This window comes from Protopterus annectens, chromosome 10.part0 (assembly GCF_019279795.1).
Source record: "Protopterus annectens isolate FY-2018-M chromosome 10.part0, PAN1.0, whole genome shotgun sequence".
NCBI classification, from domain to species: domain Eukaryota; kingdom Metazoa; phylum Chordata; order Ceratodontiformes; family Protopteridae; genus Protopterus; species Protopterus annectens.
In genome coordinates, this window is record NC_056744.1 from 1,513,624,168 (window position 1) to 1,513,648,258 (window position 24,091).

General features: G+C 45.1%; 2 protein-coding genes across 2 annotated transcripts in view; both read left to right on the forward strand.

The window, feature by feature from the left end:
• Window positions 1-24,091, forward strand: part of LOC122814324 (zinc-binding protein A33-like) — a 1,202,255-nt gene that overhangs the window by 467,727 nt on the left and 710,437 nt on the right. The gene's annotated exons all lie outside the window — the stretch shown is intronic.
• Window positions 22,651-23,929, forward strand: LOC122812891 (zinc-binding protein A33-like; the record flags this gene model as incomplete). Its single annotated transcript, XM_044084930.1, has 1 exon — window positions 22,651-23,929. A coding segment is annotated over one exon (636 nt), but the record flags the coding sequence as incomplete, so codon positions are not given.

A 24,091-nucleotide genomic window follows, 5' to 3' on the forward strand; every position in this document is an offset into this window, starting at 1 on the left:
ATGGGCAACGTTGAGCAAGCCGTATGAAAACTGCCTTTACACAGACACACCCCTCAGCATGTCTAGACAGTCATGAAAAATAAAAAGCAGTGGCCAGGTTCGAACCCAGGATACTATACACTATAGTCAAGGTACAGAACCACTAAGCCATGACAGCAGTGCCTGTAAATGCAATAATAGCTAATATATAGGAATGAATACAAACTAGAGCATGACAATGCAGGTTTACTGAAGTTGATACAATTCCAAAATGGCCAATCACAGATATAAAAGGAAAACGGACTATATAAGCCCCATAGGCGGGAATACCTAGCATAAATGATTGTAGAACTGACCTGCAGGCAGAATGACAGGAGTAGGAGAGGGTAGTCGCTTTCGAGCACAGAGGTGGGGTGTTGAGGAGTCCAGGTACATGGTCTGGCTCCTAGTCCATAATCATGAGGCCCAACTCATGCAGGGCCAGGTCCTCTGGGGAGCATACAGAGCTGAGGCGTGGGACTGGTTGGCTCATGATCTCACCAGTGCCACAGGGATTCCAAGGACTGGTGAGCAGGTCCGTCACTACCATGCGGATCTGAAGAGACGCAAGCAGGACCAACTGAACCTTTGGATTCAGGAGGCCCGGCAAACACCCAACGCCCCACTACTGAGTAAGTAACATTTAATTATGTATGTAAGAAATTAAACTAGCTGATATTATGGGGATGTGTATTCCAATATTACTTCATTTATATTACAGCTGCAGGTGTCCGTTCTGTGAACCGCAGAGCCTATGGCGATAGGCTGGTGATTCAGCGCCACCAGGCAGGTCAGTAATCCACTACCAGTAGCTGTAAAGAAATATAAAAGTATGACAGTCAGCAAAAGAGTGCAGTGTAGTCAGTAAGAAATAAAATCTGCAAGTAACAGTGTGAAAGTGTATGCAAGTATTGCTTGATTACAAAAGTGTGTGTCAGCCTGTAAGTTTAACCTAAACATGAAACTGTCCGACATATATTCTGAAATAAAAATGCCCTGCCTGTAAGAAAATAGTACACAACCTGCAGCAGGCTGAAAAGTATAGCTGCAGAAGATGATGAAATCACATGTGTGAAATATATCCCTGTGGAAATACTGAAACATGACAGAAGTGAGACTGCTGGAAAGGATTGTAATAACTACTGGTAAAACATGTCAATAAAGCCTAGAAGTACCATTCTGAATAGTAAAATGAAAGCAAGTGAGAGAGTGTGAGAAAGTGTCATGAATCCAGCAATACAGTAGTAATAACCCCTGAATAAAGTATACTGCAGTCAAGACAGAATGAAATGCATGTGAGATTCAAAACCAAACAGCAAAATCTGTTCAAAGTGTTGCTGCATCTGGAATTTGTATCCCAAAATCTGGATATGTTGCTCTCAGTCTGCAATATGCAGATAGGATGTTTGTCTGATATACCAAACATCCACACTTGTCTACAGCTATATAAAGCAAATGTAGCAGGATGATGTAGCTGAACAAAGCTAGATATGAATGTGTATGAAGAACCATAAAATGTATATTGATGTTGCAGTAACAGTCCTATCACCAAGTTGAAATAGTTATCATATAGGAAACTGTAGTTAGAACAGTAGTGTGTATATAACTGTAGCTATTAGAAATGCACAGCATATGTATTGTTATTCGAAGGTGTTAATATTACATTCTTCACCCCACCCTATAACCACATATAACCATTCCACATGAAAATGGTATGTGCAATCACAATTAACACTCCTGGATGCTTGTTCTGTTGGGTCATATATATTTGCATGTCTGTTGATGCATCTGCCCTGTTCATACATCCACACCTGATGGCCTGTTGCCATCAATTAACCCTGCATGTTGTTGGAATGTGTATTTCTGTTCAAATTATGCATGTGTTATGCACGCTGTTCAATGGTGTGAATATCTGGGTGTTTGGTTAATGGGAATACTAATGCATGCTGTTACAACTAATTGTGAATGGTATTATATGTCACTAACCCAAACATTCATGACATAATGCAAAACATAGTACGACAGGGAAGGCGGGTTCCAGCGGACCCACCTCTCCCACCTCAGCTGGCGAGTGCACCTGGCACTAGTGCCGAGTCCGGACCCTCCTCCGGTGGCCCTGTGCCACCTGCGGGTGGAAGCGCTGCAGGGGATGGGGCTCGCCCCCCCTCTGCAAGTGTGGCCGGAGGAGAGCCACCACTCACCCTCCGTAACGTCCAGACTGTGGTGCGTAGGGAGATTCGGGACTCTGTTCTCGAGCCCCTACGCCAGCTCGAGGCACGGGTGTCACAACTAACGGGCATGCCTGTTGCCCTGCCTACACAGCCCCCAGCACAGCCCCGTCCTGGGCAGTGAAGGAACAGTGGCAACTGCCTATGGGTGGGGATATCAGTTCCACTGTTGCCATCTGTGGGCTCATGGGCTCTGGATATCCATACCTCTGTCCCTGTCAATTGCGTAACCCCCCCACATGTGTCAAACACCGCCCCTGTATGCGTCTTGTTTGTCTTGTCTGTTTACCTACCTAACCTACCTCCCCAGCCATACCGACTTCCTTCACCTGACATACCACTCTCACCTGAAAAAAAAAAAAAGGGCACTCTGTGCCCACAAAAAAGTTACGCCCCATACATAGCTGCCCATTCCGCACACATGTCTACTGGACATGGAACCTATCAATTACAATTGGCTGTACAACAAGTATTATTGTTGTCCTGACACTTCTCTCAGGGGTGGAAGGTTTCAAATGTCACACCAAATTACATACATATGCACAGCTGTTGCTGATGAAGAAATGGGCAGCTATGGGCCTTACCTACATCCCTTCTGCACATCCCAAGCTTGTTTCCCTACTGTCCTACCCTCTTTGTGACCCCTTTTTCACCACTTTCCTGTCTCCCCATTTTCTTTTCTTTCAAAGAAAATAGCGCGGGTGTGCGCAAGAGTAAGCACGTTTAAGCGGTTGTAATCGGGTGTGCGTTTGTGTGCGCGGAGCTAACCGCCAGTGCGCATGTGTGAGCTCCGCACAAACCAGCGCTAACCCAGTTACAACTGCTTAAATGTGCCTTAGTCACTTTGATTGACAGGTCCTGTACTCAGTTCAAAAGCAAAATAAAATCCCACTGTGAGTCCCGAACCCAGGAAACAGTAGTCTGCATGACTTACCACTAAGCCATGACTCTTATACAAGAACATTGTGCTAAAATAAATATATAATGTAATAGTAGGAATGAATGTAAAGGGAATATAGATGTGTAGTACACAAAGCATGCCATTTAGAATTACTATCAAAACTAGTGGATTTCCTTAATAGTAGTGTGTGAACAGAAACAGCCATGCTAGTTGGAAGCAAGTAGGTAATAATGTCACTATAGCACCTTGCAAGCCACACACATACTCACAGCAGGATAAGCACTGCCCATACCCCACAACCTCTTACATGAACACATCTGGACCAAGTAATAAAATATGTGGAGCAAAGGCCCAAAACCAGGGACACATTTCAAATAATGTTACAACAAACGCAGACAGTTCAGAGAGTAACAGGGTCTGCACTTTGTGGGATGTTTGGAAGGGTATGCAGTCTGAAACTTGAATGTTTGTCACCATATTCTGACTTGAGCCCAGAGTGACTTGCCAGAAAAAGGTGTGCATGAGATATTGACCAAAATATGAGGCAGAAATGTGGACAACCTGCAAATATCTGTACACATGACGGGTCTGACACCACCATATTTGAATAGTTAAGAGCCTAGACATAGAAACAGTGAATGACTTACAGGGATGCCCCACAGACCCCATGTGAAATGTACAAACAGTAGGCAGAAAGGTGTAACACATGCAATGGTAACTATGGAGTCCTGAAAGTATTCGTCACTTGCATGGCAGAAAAAGTGTAGTAATACATATGCTCATGCTAACCCACAGTCACAACTGCAGCATACCAGACATTTTAATGGGTGTACCCCACTGATATGTACCATTCCATGAGGGACATAACAGATGAACCTGAAAGTCTCTGGTGCCTGCTCAGCAGCATATTCAAATACCCTAATAGATGTCAAGGCCCACACCATGGCCAGACCACACTGCATGCTGTAACACCCTAGCAGATATAGCAAGCATTCCAAGGTGTGAATGTACATGGAAAATAGGAAAGCTACAGCAGCACACTACAGTCAAGACACCTAGCAGGCATACAAGTAGTGACTGTAAAGGGCAACTATTGAAGCCTTAGCAACAAAGTGCAAGCAAAAGTGAAAGGAAAGCACACACACACATTAACAGTAGTAGTAGTTGTAGGTGTCAGTGTACATACACAGTTAGTACAGGAAACTGGAGAAATGAATGTAGGAATGTTAATCTACAACACACCTGGAAATATGAGAGAGATACCAACCTTTACACTCACAGAACATTGTCCACAGCATAACAGCATGGTCCCTGCCCCTAAAATCTGAAAGGGCTACGCCTATCTCACATACCTTTTTATAGCACTGTTCTGAAATCACAATGAGAACTGCAATCAGTACACAACTGGCTGCATGCAATTAGCAAATGCTGGATAACAATTGATGCAGAGGCCATCACATGGGCATATGCAGATACCTACAAAAGTATGCTGTGCTCCCAGTCCACACATGCAATACTTTCATTGCACCCTGAGAAGGACGTGAGAGACAGAGAGAGAGAGAGAGACAGACAGAGACAGAGACAGAGAAAACTACAATTAAGCAGACACACACAAATTGTTCAGCAACAGCTACCTGAAAGCTGACAACTGGGAAGTGGAGCAGCAGGACAGAGAACCAGATGGCAACACAAGCAGCTGTGACAAACACAGGTAATGTAAAGTAATACTATAAAGGTCTACATACTGTGAACCCTCCATATGTGTCATTGGTCTGTATCCATATGTATATGAAGATGTGTAAAGGGCAGGGGACATACAGCAACTATCAGTGAAGGCTGTACATACATTTGTATGTGAGAGCATCTATGTGCACATATCAATGTTGGTTGATTGTAGGTTGTAGTGCCATGTACAAAGTAGGTTTCACAGTTATGTATGTTTAGCAGTATGTTAGTGTGTGTATACAGTATGGTAGACAAATATGTTGATATACCTGTCTAACATATGGATATGCATGTATGTCAACATATGTATATGTATATATATATATATATATATATATATATATATATATATATATATATATATATATATGATATGCATATATGTATACATACATAGAGAGAGAGATGTAGGAATACATAGACAGATGTAGATAGAATATTGTACAAACATATCTATGTAATGCACACATACAGATATAGATATATGTAGATACATATACATAGACAGACTGATCTGACTACCTACAGGTATGACTGTATATGACGACCTGCAACATAGCCTGTCCCACTCCCTCTGTCACTCATACCCCCTCTGTGCCCCCCCTCCACATCTATAGCAATATATGTACATCAATATATATAAATGTGTATATGTATATGGACATATATATATATATATATATATATATATATATATATATATATAGAGAGAGAGAGAGAGAGATGTATATAAATTCTGAGTGAGGCACATGTGTACAGATGTATTGCTACAGGTGCCTGGTGACAAAGGCATGGAGTGAACACCAGTGTCAAAACCGGAATACCATACCACATTCCAGATCACCTACACCAGTAACCACCAGATATGTGATTGGCTGCCCACCACTGCATGTGTCAGGGGTGAACAGGGTCATAAATGTGTACAATAATGGCCCCAATGATATTCACAGTGGCACACTATCCGTGGAATATCTGCACATGGCATGTGTCAGCGGACATGGTGTGTCAGCTATGGAGATGTAGGTCGGTGTACCCCTCCACACCACATAATGGATGCCATGGTATGGACCTCACATGACAGCTACAGATATGAAGAAGGACACAGTGACATGTACAACACTGTGGCAATGCACTCAAACACATTACCAATGCACAGTGACTGACAACAACACAGAGTACACATATGCTACCCACATAGAGGTTACCACTCCCGGATTTACATATGTAAGTCACACCCATGGCAGATGTCCAACAACCATAGTAACACCTCACACCATCCACAACCTAAATGTCTGCTGTGTGTCGTCCGTGCCACTGCAATAGAGTGCACATGTGGAGGTAAGAGTTCCTACCCACAGATAAGACATACCCTGCAATAAACCACACAGTATTAAGAAGCAAGATTACCCATGAGTACATGTCACACATACCCCTGCTGAATGTTAGTCAGATAGGTAATATGCCATATGAGTCACCCTGTGCAACTGTGTGACAGCAGCAGGTACCATCCCACCACATGTGTCACAATGGTCAGGGTAGCAGAACAGTACGCTGCTGTAGTCCCAGGGGCAATAGCATATTGTATAGTATTGTATTGTAATGTAATGTATTGTGTTGTATTGTATTGGTATGTTGAGGTGCCTCCTTCGTGGAGTGGAACCACTGCTGCTGTGCCAGTGTACAGGTACATATCCTGTAGTCAGGCTAGTGTTACATAGCACTTCTATATGTGTGTTTAACTCCTGTCAGAGTTTATGTAGCATGCAACTGGGGATACCATCAGGTCCCATTCATGTTGTGTATTCTGCTGTCCTGAGGGTGGCTCTCACCTGGACATCTGTGATGACAGGGAGGTTACAGTCACTGGGATAACTATGTCTTATTTTGGGGGAGAGGGCGGGGTGACACCTGCACTGAACCTGTCTGCCACAATGTTGTCGATATCTGTGGTGTCAGTGAAATATTTGTTGATGTGTACTAACTATGGGCATAGAGGATGGATCCTGACCAGGTTGCTAACATAACTGAAGAAGGGCTTCTGGTTATCTGTAGTGTCCCTCTTGATTTCCCTCTCAAAGTTGCCCATGGATTTTGTATGATGGAAAATAGATCCTTACTAGTGCTGCTCAGACGTGCCCTCCCTTTATGGACTTATGCTCTGTCTTGCAGTAGCTTCCATCTTCTGTAATACAATCTGTCTATGGCTGGGGTCCACCAGACAGGATGCTGTCCCTTTGTGGAGAGTGTCTTGGTCATATATGGGATTGCATGATCTATGCATTCTCGGAGATGTCTGTAGAAAGCAATTGTGTAGGGGTCAGCATTGTGGGTTGTATCTGCCACTGGCCCAGTGGGCTGAAAGGATACCATGTGACTGTTACAAAGTGTAAAGTTTGTATCTGTAATGTTATGCACTTTAGTCATTTGTGCTGGTGGTGGAGGTGGGATATGTATATCCAGGGCAATCAGTGTGTGGTCAGCTCACAGTAGTTGATGATGTAGGCCATACAGTACCTAGATACAAACCCCCAGAGTGAGGAGGTGCTCTTGACCTGAATCAGTGTTCTGACTGCTGGGGTTTGGTAGTATGTCATATGGAGTGTGACAGGTACTGCTGCACAGTTGCTGGCTGAGCACTGATACCTGGCCATCTACATGTGTATCCACCAATAGACAGACAGATGCTACATATGTGAGATATGTTGTATCATAACAGTCGAGTAGCATGTGTAGTATGTGTGCCAAATTCTGCTGACATATATTGCTGATACCAGGTTATTTTCTTTCTCAGGTACATGGCCCACCCGCGGAATCCCACCTACTCCACAGCTGAGGATGAGGAGATACACCAGAGCCTGGTGCGGGATTATGCAATACTCTTTTCCCGCACCAGCCAGAATCAGCAGGAGAGGGCTGCACTGTGGCAAGACCTTGTCCGTCGGGTAAATGACATAGGCACGCATAATAGGACATATGAGCAGGTATGACATCACTGCAGGGATTTAATCAGACACGTCCATCAGTGTGCATCGGATATCCACAGGCAACAGGTCACCACAGGTGGTGGGGTAGCTACACATCCCCCACTCACCAGACTGGAGGGACTACTCATGAGTGTAGTGGCTCCAGTCCGCCAGCAACAACAACAGCAGCAGACATGCATTATGATGGAGGCTGGAGCCACGCAGCAGCAAGACAGTGAACGTGCAGGTAATATGCCATATGTACAGTTGACTGTTGTGTACACTGGTAGTTAATGCATGTGTGAGGTGTGTCCTTGGTTTGTAGCTGTCACCATAGTATTTAATGTGCAAGTGTGATATCCTCAATATTAGCAGCTGACCTGTGAAAGGCAACTGTTGTACTACTGACCTGTATTATACTCAGTAACAATGGCACAGTTGTGCCCACTGACATCAGTTTCTTCACGTCTGCAGGACCCTCTGGTATAACAGCAGTGCAGCCTATCCATGCTGGTGAGTGTGTATTAACAATTCCTGTAATAGTGTTGATAGTAATAGTACTATTTGGCTCACTTAGTAGTGCTCTTTGTATGCATGTAGGTGTGTTTGTGTCTGTGTGTTGATATCACGCATACTGAGTACTGTACAATTCTGTGAAACTGTGTGCATGTGTGCATGTGTGCACCTGTGCATGTGTGCATGTGTGCACCTGTGCACCTGTGCACCTGTGCATGTGTGCATGTGTGCACCTGTGCACGTGTGCATGTGTGCATGTGTGCACCTGTGCACGTGTGCATGTGTGCACCTGTGCATGTGTGCACCTGTGCACGTGTGCATGTGTGCATGTGTGCACGTGTGCATGTGTGCATGTGTGCATGTGTGCACCTGTGCATGTGTGCATGTGTGCATGTGTGCACCTGTGCATATGTGCATGTGTGCATGTGTGCATCAGTGGTAATGTGTAGACATTGTAAACTGTGTTTCCTGTTTCCCTCCCACAGGTTCTGTTGCTGCTCTGGTGTCATGTAGCAGGGAACCTGAACCAGGTGCCGTGGGTACTGATAATGATGACATCTGTGTAATGGCACAGGAAAGTATGCCAGGGTCCGCCATTGGTCAGCCGATTGACAGTACACAGCTGTCGACCCCATCAATGCGCACAGTTATCCTGCCAATACACCCTTTGTCACCAATGTCCCTAGATGATGGACAGCATACAGTGGGCATTGACCAGGGTAATGTGGTATCTGTGGCACATGCCTCCCCACACAGCAGCCATGGGCATGGCCCAGAGATGGTACCACACAGACAGATGTCCAGGGGTTCTCGTGGGAGCATCCGTGGGCGTACTGCCCCTGTCAGACGTGCCCACAGAGGTCTTAGAACCTCAGCTATGTTTCGGGCTGTCATGCAGGCACAGTCACGTATGGAACGGTACACCAGACAGGGTCTGAGGGAGCTGACAGCATGTCGCACAGCCATGACTGACAGTATGCGTGACATTGCGGCCGCCATCCGAGATTTCACCGATGTCATAGACAGACATTGTGGGGACATATTAGACCGGTTCCACAACTACATGTCCATGAGCCAGGGCGATGGTGGGCATTTGAGGCGTCAACGTAGCCGTATGCCAGCAACAGCAGCAGCTGGCAGTCGTCGCAGATGACAACAGGGCCATGGCCGCCCCCGTAGTGCCAGCAGCAGCCCCAGCAATGCTGGGTCTGTGCTGTCATCAGACCGCCCCAGGAGACCACGTGCACGTGGCTCTGGCCAGGCCCAACAGGGATCTGTGTCCAGTCAACGAACACCTGCTTCTGATGACAGTACCCAGTCTGGGTTGGTACTAGATACGGTCCGTAGCACCCCTGCAAGGCACAGGTACTGTGTCCGTGGCGAGAGACACTGATCTGTATGACCTGGCAGGTACAGTCTGTGGCTGTCCACAAACACCAGTATATGGCAGCCATGAGGTGGAACTGTGTGCATCCATACACACATGCGAATTGACAACACCTAGGGCTACCGCATACACGCACACACTGCATCAACATTGCCCCACCTTCTACTGCTGTCCCTCACCAACACACATACACATACATGTCAATTGGTGGTATCGGTGGCTGACTCAGGCATACCAAGTTCACACCCTGTGCATATGATGAAACTGTGCCACCTCCTGCAATCTATAATAACTGTGCAGGTACAGGTTAACATGTTGCTGATGCACAGGGTGACCACATAGATGTGTAGTAATAGTATCATGTTGTTAACAGTACTGTGTGCTGAATTAATTGTGGGTATATCACAGCATGCCTGATGCAGTAAGTGTGTGATTGTCATGTCCTGTTGTCTACACCCATGGTAAGTACCATAGTGTATCATCTGCACATGTTGGCATACTGGTGGTAATGATGTCAACAGAAGGCTACATACATAGGTAGCACAGGGGATAAGGTAATGAATGTAGTAATACGCAATGATGGACATGTAAATTGCAAGTGGCATGTTGCCCACACTGGACTCTGCAATGCAGATGTTTGAGGATGTTGATATGTGTGCAGTACTACACGACTGGTACAGGACACACAGGAGCACCCTAGCACTGCATGCTCACATCTCATACCATGCTAGACAGCCCCAACACACAAAACTAACTGTCACAGGAGGGAGAGTCCCCATATATGTCAGGGATACTGTGGTGGCAGGCCAGGTAGCATACATCCTACTAAGTATGGAACCACTGAGTGAAGGCTCAGTGTCTGTTATTTGACATGTGTATTACTGCAGGTATGAGCACATGGGTTTCCATCCAGTTATTGTACATCCTGACAGTACATGGTCTGTACACTTGTGTGCACTGAGACTGGACCCTAGCCCTCTGACCCATGTATTTCCATGTACATGTGCATAGTGCCTGCATATTTGCAGTGTTACCTACTGGAACTGGTACAGCTTGTTTGTTGTACAATGGACTACATGCAGCCCTGTTTACTGTAGCTTTGTTTGCATGCATGTTTGCTTGCAATTACCCTGGAATACTGATCACACCTGCAATGCATAGTTATAGAGCTTCTGTGGACTCCTAGTGCCATCTGCATAGTGTACTATATGTATGTCCATGTCCCACTGGACAGGATGTCACTGTTTGTCCTGTTCACATGTACATTGCCTGTGACACAGTGCATATGACTTACCTGGCATGTGTCCACGTGAGCAGTCATATATGCTACTGCTAACTAATCACAGGCACTACACCTTCACATATTCATCTTCTGTTGAACTACCTGCTTCGCTAAGGATGGCCTGCACCTGTCACCCCTGGGCTTTCAGATATTGGCAAAGGCTCTTGCTACCCCCATAGTGCCTATGTTAGGCAAGGCTCAAATGACAAACCCACCTTCATAGGTATCACAAGGGATGAGAAACTAAGAGTAATGCTACCCAACGCCAGAAGTATAAACCTCCAGATGCATGCACCCAAAACACTCCTTGGCATGGAGAACATCAATATCTGTGCAGTGACAGATGTCTGGTTCAGGGCTACTGAGAGCACACCAGCACTACCAGGTTTAACCTGGTTGATTTCTTTGAAACAGTCACCAAGGCCATTGACGAGGGGAAGGTGGTTCACACAGCCTACCTGGACCTCGCAAAAGCCTTCACAACAATACCCTACTTGGGCATTCTAGAGAAGCTCACTGGCTTACATATAAGCCCCTATGTCACTAGATGGATTGCACAGTGGCTCAAGGACAGAACCCACATGGTTAGAATTGCTGGAGCCATGCCAGACTCCAAACCAGTTACGAGTTGTGTCCCACAAGGCTCAGTCCTGGGACCTCTCTTGTTTGGTATATATTTATTGGAGGTACAGGCCAACACGGACGGACTGTGGCTGACCAAATATGCAGATGACTGTGAACTGGCCACCATAATCGACTCTCCAGCTGACACAAGCATCTTCCAAAGGGGCATCATAGAAACAGACAACTTGTGCCAGAGCCATGGCCTTCAGCTGAACAGTGTTTAGAAAGGGGAATGTGCATCCTGTAGTCTGTTCACCTAGTTGCCAAAAGGGACATTGTCCTCACACACACTAACCCCCCTCATCCAAAAATACACACACTTGCCAATTGCAGGATTCAAACCCCTATCTGACTAAGTTATGACACTCGAGACGGACACATTAGCAGAGTGTGCTATTCGCATTACTGGGAGGTTTCTCTTCTCTTGCTGTACTTATAGGGTGCTGACATCATCAGTGTTTAGAAAGGGAAATGTGCATCCTGTAGTCTGTTCTCCTAGTTGCCAAAAGGGACATTTCCCTCACACAAACACACACACTTGCCTTTTACAGGATTCAAACCCCTACCTAACTATGTTATGACACTTGACATGGACGCATTAGCGGAGAACGCTATTCGCATTACTGGAAGGTTTTCCTTCTCCTGCTTTACTTATAGAGTGCTGACATCATCAGTGTTTAGAAAGGGGAATGTGCATCCTGTAGTCTGTTCTCCTAGTTGCCAAAAGGGACATTTTCCTCACACACACTAACCCCCCTCAGACAAACACACACACTTGCCATTCGCAGGATTCAAACGCCTACTTAACTATGTTATAATACTTGAGACGGATGCATTAGCAGAGCGCGCTATTCGCATTACTGGGAGGTTTTCCTTCTCCTGCTGTACTTATAGAGTGCTGACATCATCAGTGTTTAGAAAGGGGAATGTGCATCCTGTAGTCTGTTCTCCTAGTTGCCAAAAGGGACATTTCCCCTCACACACACTAACTCTCTTCAGACAAACACACACACACTTGTCATTCGCAGGATTCAAACCCATACCTAACTATGTTATGACACTCGAGACGGACGCATTAGCGGAGCACGCTATTCGCATTACTGGGAGGTTTCTCTTCTCCTGCTGTACTTATAAAGTGCTGACATCATCGGTGTTTAGATAGGGGAATGTGCATCCTGTAGTGTGTTTCCCAGTTGCCAAAAGGGACATTTCTTTCCCACAGACTTACACACACATAGAGCATTTGGAGGATTCAAACCCCTACCTAACTATGTTATGACACTTGTGACAGATGCATTAGCAGAGCATGCTACTCGCATTACTGGGAAGTTTCTTTTCTCCTGCTGTACTTATAAGGTGCTGACATCATCGGTGTTTAGAAAGGGGAATGTGCATCCTGTGGGGAGGCAGACACCAAGCACACTCTGGCTAAACTGTCATTCCCTAGGGCAAACAGCCTAGTGTTGACCTCTACACCCATATGTTTAATTGTCAAATGCACATTAATTGTTGCTGATAGACTGTTTGCACATCTTTATTGCCATAGCATTCCCTGTTTGTATGAACAACTTGTGCATCTGTGGAAGATGTTTGCATATGAAAGGGATCCACTATATCATGTATGTCTCTGTAGTCATTTAACTGTGTGCACTGGGCAGACTGCTGTAATGTGGTTGGTTCCTGGAATAACACATAAAAATACCAGATATGTGTGTCCAACTACTAAACTGAGATTTGGCCTAAGTTTGTGAGCATGCCCAGTTCAGCCTTCCCATGGCATGTTGTCTGACATATGTCTCATTTATTAAAGTGTGTGAGCATGGGATACTTTGCATACAGTTGTCAACATCCTTTCACACTGACCTAACACTGTAGTACTGTATAGTGTACTGGTAGTACTTTGACTGTGGTGGACAGTATCCTGGGCTTTAGTGCTATCACTGCTTTACATTTCGATAGTGGGCACAGCAGCCTGGTTAGGGGCCAGTTGTGTACATCTGACCATGTTGCATTCTGTTCAGATATGAACTACTTAAACCAGGCTTGTCCAACATTGGTAGTGTATTCCACAACGTAGGTGTACATTTGCAAACACTAGCGATGTGCCCTAGTCCATGTCTAATGCTAGTTGGAGAGTGTGTTTGTCCTTCAACACACATTGTAAGTGGAGTTTGCCATGACATATGTCATGGTTAGTATACTGTGCCTCTATCTACCTGTGACATGACAGTGATACCCAGGATAAAGCTACCATCTCCCATCCACTCATCAATATTCCTATAGAGGAAGATTGATAAGTGACTCTATGGGTAGCCTGTACTGGGGGTTCACTCATGGGTGGGGGTGGCTTCTGTGTTATGGATCATGCAGTACAGCTTGTCCTATGTAAGTCAGTGCTGGGGTTCAGGTCTCTCATGTGCATAACTCACTGCCATTCAGATTGTACAAGGTGCAGCATGTTTATTGATACCAGCAACACATGGCATCTGTGGTAGCTCTTTGATACTCCTGGTGAGGTACTGTTGGGGACTTTACGGTTGATGGAGGTGTCTGCTGAGGTACATCCCACAGGGGCTATTGTAGTCAATTGTACCGCTGATGAAGGATGACTGCAGAGCCACAATGACCTCCCCTTATCTAGATCTGACAACCTTCATGATTAGGTGGGTATATGGTATGTTTCTGTAAACACTACGGCACATGTTTGCCCAATGCAGGATATCTATCACCTTGTGTCCCAAGGTCTCTCATTACATGTTAACTACATAATGGGTTAACACCTATGTGGTAATTGGTGGGCACTTACTGTATATCCACGGGGGTTGACTATACACGTTTCTGCAATTAGCTTGCTGACATGGCTATGGCACCAGTTGTCTGTTTCTATGTGGCCCTTTTGTGGGATGCTTGTGTCAGCTGGTGGATCATATGTGGTGAGCAGCTTGTAGTCCTCTGCAAACATGTTCGGACACAGTCCTTCCATGTTTGCCTGTACCTATGGGACATATATACCAGACGAGGGAGATCCCAGGACCAAGCCTTGTGGGATGCCAGTTATATCTGGTTTGTAGTCTGACATGGCTGCAGCATGTCTGACCATGTCTGTTCTGTCCTTGGTCTGGTTTGCAACCCCTCTACTGACATAGGGGTTTATATTTAAGCTGGTGAGCTTATCTATAATGAACATGTAGGGTATTGTATAGAAGCCTTTGCAAGTTCCAGCTACGCTGTGTGGACCACATTGCCCTCATCAATGACCTTAATGACTGTTTCAATTGAGTCAAACATGTTTAGGGGCAGGATCTGCACTTAAGAAAGCCACACTGGGTAGGGTCCGGTGTCAGTAGATCCCCAATATCTTTATGTCTGTGGTACATGCTGATCCTTTCCATAGCTGTGCAGACCGAGCTTCTCAGGATTCTGGGGTAGTAGTTTTCAGTATCCATTCAGGCAACACCTTTGTTGAGAAGGACCACTGTTGTTGTACACTGCTCTTTGGGTACATATTCTATGGTAAGGCTGACATTGAGCAGTAGTGTGGTTTGGCATTCCATTCATCTTGGAGTCCATGTTGCACTAAGCCCAGGACACCATCTCATACCATTGCTGCTGTGTGTTTTGCTTTGTAGATGTTGGCTGTTACCTCAGCATCTGCAATGTCAGAGGGCCAGCAGTTTGCTGGGATAGATATTCTGCATTCGGGGGGGGGGGGGGTTTGCACTGCACCTGTCAGGATGTATGTTGGCAATATGTGTGTGTGTTTGTGATATTTGTGTGATTCAGAGCATATCTGTGAATTTCCAACATGATTCCTACCATCAGTTGTGAAAGCCTTGGGATTATCCTTAGTGTCCTGTACAATTTGTATCTTCATAGGTTCATAGGTTCATACTAGGCTATCCACCCTAGGGCATTTGTTAGCCTAGCCAGAGTGTGTGTGGCTTTTGCCACCCCTTGCTATGTGAATATTATGGCCATTTATGATTTGCTTTGCTGTGCCTCTGTCTGGACATGACACAGTGAAGACCCCCAATGTAACTCTACAATCATCCATCCACTTGGCAAGATTCCTGTTGAAGAGTGTCAGTGAGGGTCTCTGCCTAACATGGAGTGGGATTCTGGTCCAGGGTGTGGGGAGCCTCTGGATTATGTATCTGTCCCACCAGCACATCCTATTTCATTATTTGTTGAGGTTGACATCTCTCACTCTCACAGCTCTGATGGATTTGAGTTTTCTGGGGTGGAGCATGTCCATTACTCCTGTGTTGGGCATGGCCTTCTACAACAGGCATGCAATGCCTCTTTGTAGGCAGTATGTGAGTGCATTCAGCTGGGGTGTCTACAGCCAGGCATCATATGACAAATATCTGAGACCCTTTATCCTCTTGGTGAGGTACCTTTGAGGTCTTTCTAACTGCTGCAAGTGTCAGGTAAAGTACATCCCATATGAGGCATTGTACTAGATTATGGGTGTGATTAGAGAACAGTATAGGGGCACAATAACCTCTGTTGACGTAGATGTGAATCCTTTCCTGATACGGTGTCAAATGTAGACAGTCTTCCTAGCCACATTGGCAATGTGGGTGTCACATAACAGGTTACTGTCCACCTGTGTCCCTAGGTCCCTGGTTACTCCTTCCATACATAATGGTTTTCCACCTATGTGGTAATTTGTGGTATCTTGTTTGGTATTTGGTGGGACATTCATACTGTCCAGTGTCTTCAGGACGGCTGGGTGGGGTTCCTGTGTGTGAGAGTGTGGTCTGTAGCATGCTACAGACTGTACAGCAGTCTTGCCTACAGTTAGTTGCACATGGGTGGACTCCAATGCCTTGTGCATTGTCAGTTACCTGGACATATGGGTGTCTGTGCTGAATATGGATACTCACCCTCCTTTTATGTTTTGTTCCAGGTTTTGGGGCCATGACACATGATACATGGTATAACCTGGTAGTGCTGGTGTGCTGTCAGGAGGCTTGCAGCAGGTTTCTGTCACTGCACAGACATCAATGTTCTCCATACTGGGGATGGCCTTGGGAGCATGCATATTGGGGTTTACACATCTGGCATTGGTCAGCATTTCCCTTATGTTTCTTTCCACTTATGTTTTCTAGGGTGGTGGGTCAGTCTTTTCAGCCTTGCCTACAAAAGGCTCTATGGAGGTGGCAAAGGCCTTATCCAATATTCAGACGCCCAGGGGTAACAGGTGCAAGCCATCCCAAGAACAGCTGCGTGGCTTGTCAAGCATGACATCCCAAGCAGACAGACATTGGATCCCCTTGGAATGACACCAGTAAGTGTGCCACTTGCTATGACTGATCATTCCGTGTTTGTACTGTGGCATTAGTCTTGGTAAGGGTAGGATGCTGCAAATGGTGAGTGTCATACCGGCCTGGACTACATAATTAGAGAGCTCATCTATGTCTCTTTTCATGTAGTCTAGGGAGGTACATCTCAGGTCATTCACACCAGCATGGACTATGACTGCATCATATTTCCACTTGCTTTGGAGTGACCTGCATACTTCTGTTATGTGGCGTATTGTGGCAGCCTACAGGCAGCTTACTGTACCCTTTCCCTTGTTCAGTCTGGTGTGTGGGACAGCAGTGTGTCTGACTATGGAGTCACCTATTACAACTGTATCAGGCATGTTGTTTCTCCTTCTGGCCTGTGACTGTTTGGCACACCAGCTTTGTGTACTATGTGTTGCATGTACTATGTTTGGAGGTTGTTTGATTGGGTGTCTGGTTTAGAGGCCTCTGTTGGTGTGCTGTGTTTGTAATTTGTGCCTCCGGGAATGTTTTTCTGTGTTTATGTGTTTGGTTTGCAGTTGTGATAGGTCTATGTGGGACTGTGTTTGTGGTGTGTGTGGTTACCTTCTCCTCCTTACTAGTTTTGGGGGTACTGAGTTGAGGGAGCTCAACCTCCAGTTTGGATAGATGGTTGCATCTCTCACATATATTTGTATTTCTTGGGTGGAGTTGGGGGTTGTCTGTGTACTTGGGGCAGGTGTAATATTGCCTCAGGATTCACAGATTCAACTTGTTGTGGCTGGCCTTAGTGGATTGTATGTGTGGACAGATTTTATTGCCATACTACTGATCAGTGATTACTTCATTGTTTATGTTTGCTCTATCATGTAGTAGCTTCCTCATTCTCTTGCATGGTTTGGTTATGGCTGGTGTCCACCATGCCAGATTCCTGCATGTATGGCATTGTGTCTTGTTTTAATTTAGGATTGCATAATCCAAGCATTCCTGGCAGTGTTCATGGAATGGCTGTATTACAGGTTCTGAGGTGTGGCCCATATTTTGCACCTGCACAGGACCTTTAATGGATTCCACATCAGTTTGGAGGAGTGCAAATATTGCTTAACACATGTTTTCCACTGTGGTTTTTCTGGCCAGGGACTGTGGTCAGGATTTGTATATCCAGTGTAATTACTACATGGTCTGGTTTTACCAGTGAGCAATACACTTCTCATCTTGCCATCCAGTACCCATGTTGCTGATTATCACATCCAGTATGCTTACCCCTCTTGTGGGAGTGGTACGTTGTTCCTGGGCCTTTTGGTTTATGGATTCTATGAACTTTTGTCCTACACTGTTGGAGCTAGTATAATGCTCCCAGTCTATGTCTGGGTATTTTCAGTCACCCAATATAATGTGGTTTGGAGGACTTGATATATTCATGTATTCTAGCATAGGCCAGGTGCAGTTCCTGGTGTTGGGACAGTAGTCTGTAGCAGGCTATAAACTGGGGGGCAGTTTTAGCCACTGTTACTTGACCATGGCTAGTCCATGCTGCTTTTGTTGTGGTACCAACATGGGTTGTGGTTATCCTTGACAATTCTTGCTAGTCACCCTCCTTTTGTAGCTTGTTCCATGTTTTGAGGCTGTACAGCACAGTATGAGGTGTAACCTGGTAGTGTTAGGGTGCTGTTGTGAGCCTTGACTCAGTTTTCTGTTACAGCGCAGATATCAACATTCTCCATACTGGGTGAGTTTAGACTGCATGCATCTTGCTGTTTCGACTTATCCCTTATCTTATTCTTATCCCTTCTGATACCTATGGAGATAGGTTTGTGTTTTGAGCCTTACCTATTCAGGGCACACTGTGGGTAACAACAGCCTTTGCCAGTATCCATACAGCCTGCACTGATAGGTGCACGCCAGTCCTAGCAGGTGGTGCATCATGTCATGCTCAGCATGTCATCCCTGACTAGCACACATTGGATCCCCTTTGACTAACTGCGATACTTCAGTCAATTATTGCACTTGATCATCTCATTGTCATGTTGTGGCATGATGCTTGGTGAGGGTAGGATGTTAGTCAGGGTCCTCAGGTGTGCATATAGTACATGGTGTTACATTACTTAACACATAGCATTCATGCCTCAGGTGGTGCTGCAGGGCTGCCTCTGTCGGATGCGCATATTACACTTCCCTGTACATGTTTGAGAGCAGGTTGTGTCATGTTAGGCATCCCTGTTACTATATGAGTGAGTCAGAGAGGGGTATCATTCCCAGGGCTCCTACTGAGCCAGTGTATGTGCTATGCGTTGCCTCTTTGCCAAGGCCAGGGCATACTGGGCACGCCTCCTTCTGCCTACTGGGGCAGGCTCAGGTTGTTCCTCCTCCGAGTCATGCTCTGCCTGTGATGGCCTTGGCAATGGTGGGGGGCTGTTTGGCCCAGCCCTATGCTGGTCCTGTTGTAGCTGTTTTCGCAAGATCATATTATGTAGCATAGCACATACCATGACAATTTGGGTACATGTAGTTGGTGTGTACTGCAAGGCTCCACCAGATGTGTCCAGACACCGGAACCGTGACTTGAGCAGCCCAAATACACGCTCTATTACATTACGTGTTTGTGCGTGTGCCTCATTATGGTGTTCCTGTTCAGGTGTGTGTGCGTTTCTGATGGGTGTCATCAGCCACAGCTCCAGTGCATAACCTGCATCCCCCACTAGGTGTCCATGCGGGATGTCCCCATTGGCAAATGTCTGGTACAGCTGCGTCAAATGCCAGATGTGGGAATCGTGGTAGCTCCCAGGACAGCCAGCACACACATTCATTATTATGCCCTGGGCATCACACACGACCTGGCAGTTGATGGAGGGGAAGCCCTTGTGGTTGATGTATGCCCTACCCCGCTCACCGGCTGGTGCTTTGATGCGTATGTGCGTGCAGTCTATTGCACCCACTACCTCAGGGTATTCCGCTATTTGCTGGAAGAGACGTATATTGCTGGCCAATACCTCACGGGCATTGGGGAAATATACATGATCACCGACATGTGCTGACATGGCATCCAGGAACTGGTGCAGTACCCTGGAGGCTGATGCCTGTGATATCCCCATCATATCACCAGTTGGTCTCTGGAAGGTACCTGTTGCTAGTATTCTTAGGCCAACACATACCTTGGTTTCCACTGGGATGGGTTCCCCTCTGTTGGTTCTGTGTGTGAGGCGTGGCCTGCACAGCTCCACTATTTGCTGCAGGAGGTCTCTGTCCACTCTGTAGCGCTCTACTATCTCCAGCTCATGTAACCCATGGTAGGTGACCCTGGGCCTGTACACTCTTCTCCGTCTCCTCACTGTGGGTTGTCTGGCACCATCTGCATTGTCACCACCCTCAGCAAGTCGCCTATGTCTCATTATGACAGCTATGGCAGCCCCTAACATTTCTGCTCTGAGTTCAGCTTTTTCAGTTTTCACTTCTGATAACTTAAATCCTGTCTTGCAGTGTCTCTTGAGAGAAACATCCTGCACTGCTGTTTGCAGAGTTTTAAGTGCTGGGCTGGGCTACTATTCTGCCTGTGTAATTTCCTGCGTCTAATTGTTTTCACCTGCTAGCTCCAGCAGTATTCCCTGCTAGCTTCCTACTAAATCTGTTGCTTCCTTTTTCCTCTCTGTTTCCTCAGGGAGGAGCCATGTGCAAACCAGCAGAAACATGCTCACAGTGGCTTACACACGCGCACACATACTTACACGGTTCAGAATCTGCTTATTCGGTTTAAAACGCGTGCACGCCCACGCAAACAGTGTTAAATATCTCCCAACATGCTCCCACATGCTCAGTCTGCCTTACACGCGTGCACACTGCCTTACTCGCGCTTCATGGCGCGCACACATGCGCATACACATCCAGCAAGAAACTTTGGTGTAGGCAACAGTGTACACCTTCCGTTTCTTGACTTTCTCATGCTTATTTAGTGGCACACCTCTTTCCATGATATCTGTCTGACATCTGTCATGTAACTCTGACCTCCAATGAACTGCATTTCTTTCTGCCATTCCCCCCTGTCATGTCACCTATCTCCTACTCTGTTCCTCCCCCTTCTGTAACTCTTACACTACTCAGACTGTGCTCATTTGCTATGTGACAGTGGAATTCAGTATCCTAACACTCATTTGCATCAGATTGCCTACTAATGCTTAGTTACATGTCTTAGACTCAGCTTCCCCCCTTAGCAACCACTACACGGTGGCCATGTTGGTTTTGCTCTGCTGGTCTCTGCATTGACATTCCATGTATTGCATAAAACCCACATTTGTGGGTTTAAAGCCTTCATTTTTATGTTTTATGCAGCACAGCCCGTTTGCGCGGGGCTTCGCTGGGTTTAAACATCGGCAATCGCCGAAAAAAAAAATTATATTTTTAATATATTTGCATCAGGTTACTTTGCCAATGGCCACATATTTGGCCATTGGCATGCTGCCTGACACATATGCACCCTTTATTTGGAGCTGACATAGCTCCATTGCAGTTTTTGCAGAAACGTACTCAGTTGTCAACTGAGTACATTTCTGCAGCTAAAATGGCTCATACACAGGCTGTTCTGGGCTTCCTGGATCGCTAATCATCCTCATTTGCATGCTATTCGCCTGCAAGTGAGGTGATTAGCTTATCCACGCCCACTCCGTGTAAGAGCCGTTTTAGCTTGTCTCTTACACGGACTTTGGGCTGTTCCTGGATCGTGAAGGCTGCATGGAGTCTTACACTACTCTTAGACTCCGTGCAAGCCTTCGTGAATCCGGCCCTATATGTATAGATGCAGTGAATTAGTAAGTGATATACTACATGGATAGATTCTATGAATCATAACTGGCACATTACATGTGTAGACATAGTGAATTAGTAAGTGACATATTACATGGATAGATGTAGTGAATCATTAAGTGATATACATGGATAGACACAGTGAGTCAAAACTGACACATTACATGGATAGAAGTGGTGAGAATGTAATTGACATATTACATGGCTAGACTTTGTGAGTCATAAATGACCTATTACATATATAGATGCAGAGAATTAGTAAGTGATACATTACATGGATAGACTCGTTGAGTTGTAACTGACACGTTACATGGATAGACTGGGTGAGTCACTAACTGACAAATAACATGATCAGATTTAGTGAGTCATTTTCTGATACATTACATGGACAGACTTGGTGTCAGAAATTGTCCAATTCCTTTTTAACCAAGAGTTAGTTTGGTGAATTACACAGATAGACCCTATAATGCAGCCTAGTACCCCTCCAGTATAATACTGTAAACAACATTATGCCTCTGGGCTGATGGTGGATTCAGTCTTCTTCTCCACTGAACAAACTGAGATATGAATGTTGCCTCTGATATCCAAGACATGCCGACTCCTAACAGTTCATCCGTGATAGAAACAGAATGATGGAAAGAAGAATTAAGTGGCCAGTATCAGTTACTGACCCACTTGTATCAGTACCGCTGATCTGACCCACTTCAGTGACGGTTTGAGAAATTACAGTTTCATCAAGTACTACTCAGCCTGCCTGGTGTCAGTTATTGTAAATAATTGTTCATATGATGCATTATGCTTCTGTAAATAGGTTTCCATTCATTCATTTTTATTTGATCCATTAGCTGGGTACTTTTGCAGAATGGCACAAGTTAATTAGGGATCTTACCACTGACAAGTATTTACAGAAATGCAGTTTTGTATAGTACACTGAAGATTTAATATTGTATTAAATGTGGTATTCATGACATTTATAAGGTTCTCCATTTTCTTTATGACAAACTTTGTGACTCAAACTGTTTTATTTCCACAGGCTTGTCTCATCTGACCCTGGACCCTAACACAGCACATCCTAAACTTATCTTATCTGAGGACCTGACCAGTCTGAAATATGGTGACATTAGACAGCCGCTCCCTGAGAACCCTAAGAGATTTGATACCTGTGTCAGTGTGCTGGGATCTCAGGGATTCACAATGGGGAGGCACTACTGGGAAGTGGTTGTTGGTAACAAGTCAAAGTGGGATGTGGGTGTCACAACAGAGTCCAGCAACAGAAAGGGGATCATCACAGTGTGCCCTGAGAATGGATACTGGGTTCTGTTGCTGAGGAATGAGAATGAGTACGAGGCATGTGACTCAACATCCAAGCGTCTAACCCTCACTGTGAAACCCCACAGGATCGGGGTGTACCTGGACTATGAGGGGGGACAGGTGTCATTATATAATGCTGATAACATGTCCCACATTTACACCTTCACTGACACCTTCACTGAGAGGTTGTATCCTTACTTCTCCCCTTGTCTTAGTGATGAGGGTAAAAATGCAGAGCCGCTAAAGCTGTTTCACCTGAAATTATAAGTGATTGCTCACATTAAGAGTTACCAGCATGGCAACTGCTACAGTATTTTAGTGCCTTTACAGTACATTTTCAGCCATTGTATACAAAAGAAAAATAATTTATTATTGTAGATCTGTTTGAATAATAGTATTTACATTCTAGAAGTTAAGATAAGATTGGTGCCCTATTGTAAGTTCACAAATTGATACTGCAAATCCCAAAACTCAAAAACTTTAAATGCTATTAAGTACAAGTAATATTGAACTGCACAAGTTGATGTTACACATTTAATGCATTGTTTACAGGAGGTGATCCTCCCTACATCTATAATGTTGGGCAGCTGTGTCCCCACAATCCCTTTTTTTATATAGTAACTTTGAAACTAATTTTGCACTTAGTGTATCTGTTTCCATAACTGCTGTTAACTTTCTGCAGTTACAGGTATTACACTTAACATACTCAGACTTACAATAGGAAACTGATAAAGGATACCTGTGGATAATTAGACAGTTAGATAAAGTAGGGTTATGTAACCACTTCCTTCTAAATAAATGTTAATATTGTCACATCACAAGAGATTAAACAATGTTACTTAACTCGGAAAATAATTATATTATAACTTGAAGTGAAGCTTTGAAAATAAAAAGAATGAGAGTCTTGATATAAATGGAGCTTCTCATGAGTCATATTTTAGAGTTATAGTGTAGTACACACAGGAAGGAAACAAAAATGTCCCATTAGTGTTTTTACAGACACGTTGCTTGTCAGTTTCTTACACATAGTTGGAAAAATGCATTTCTGGCATTCTGTATTGGCATCCGCTGA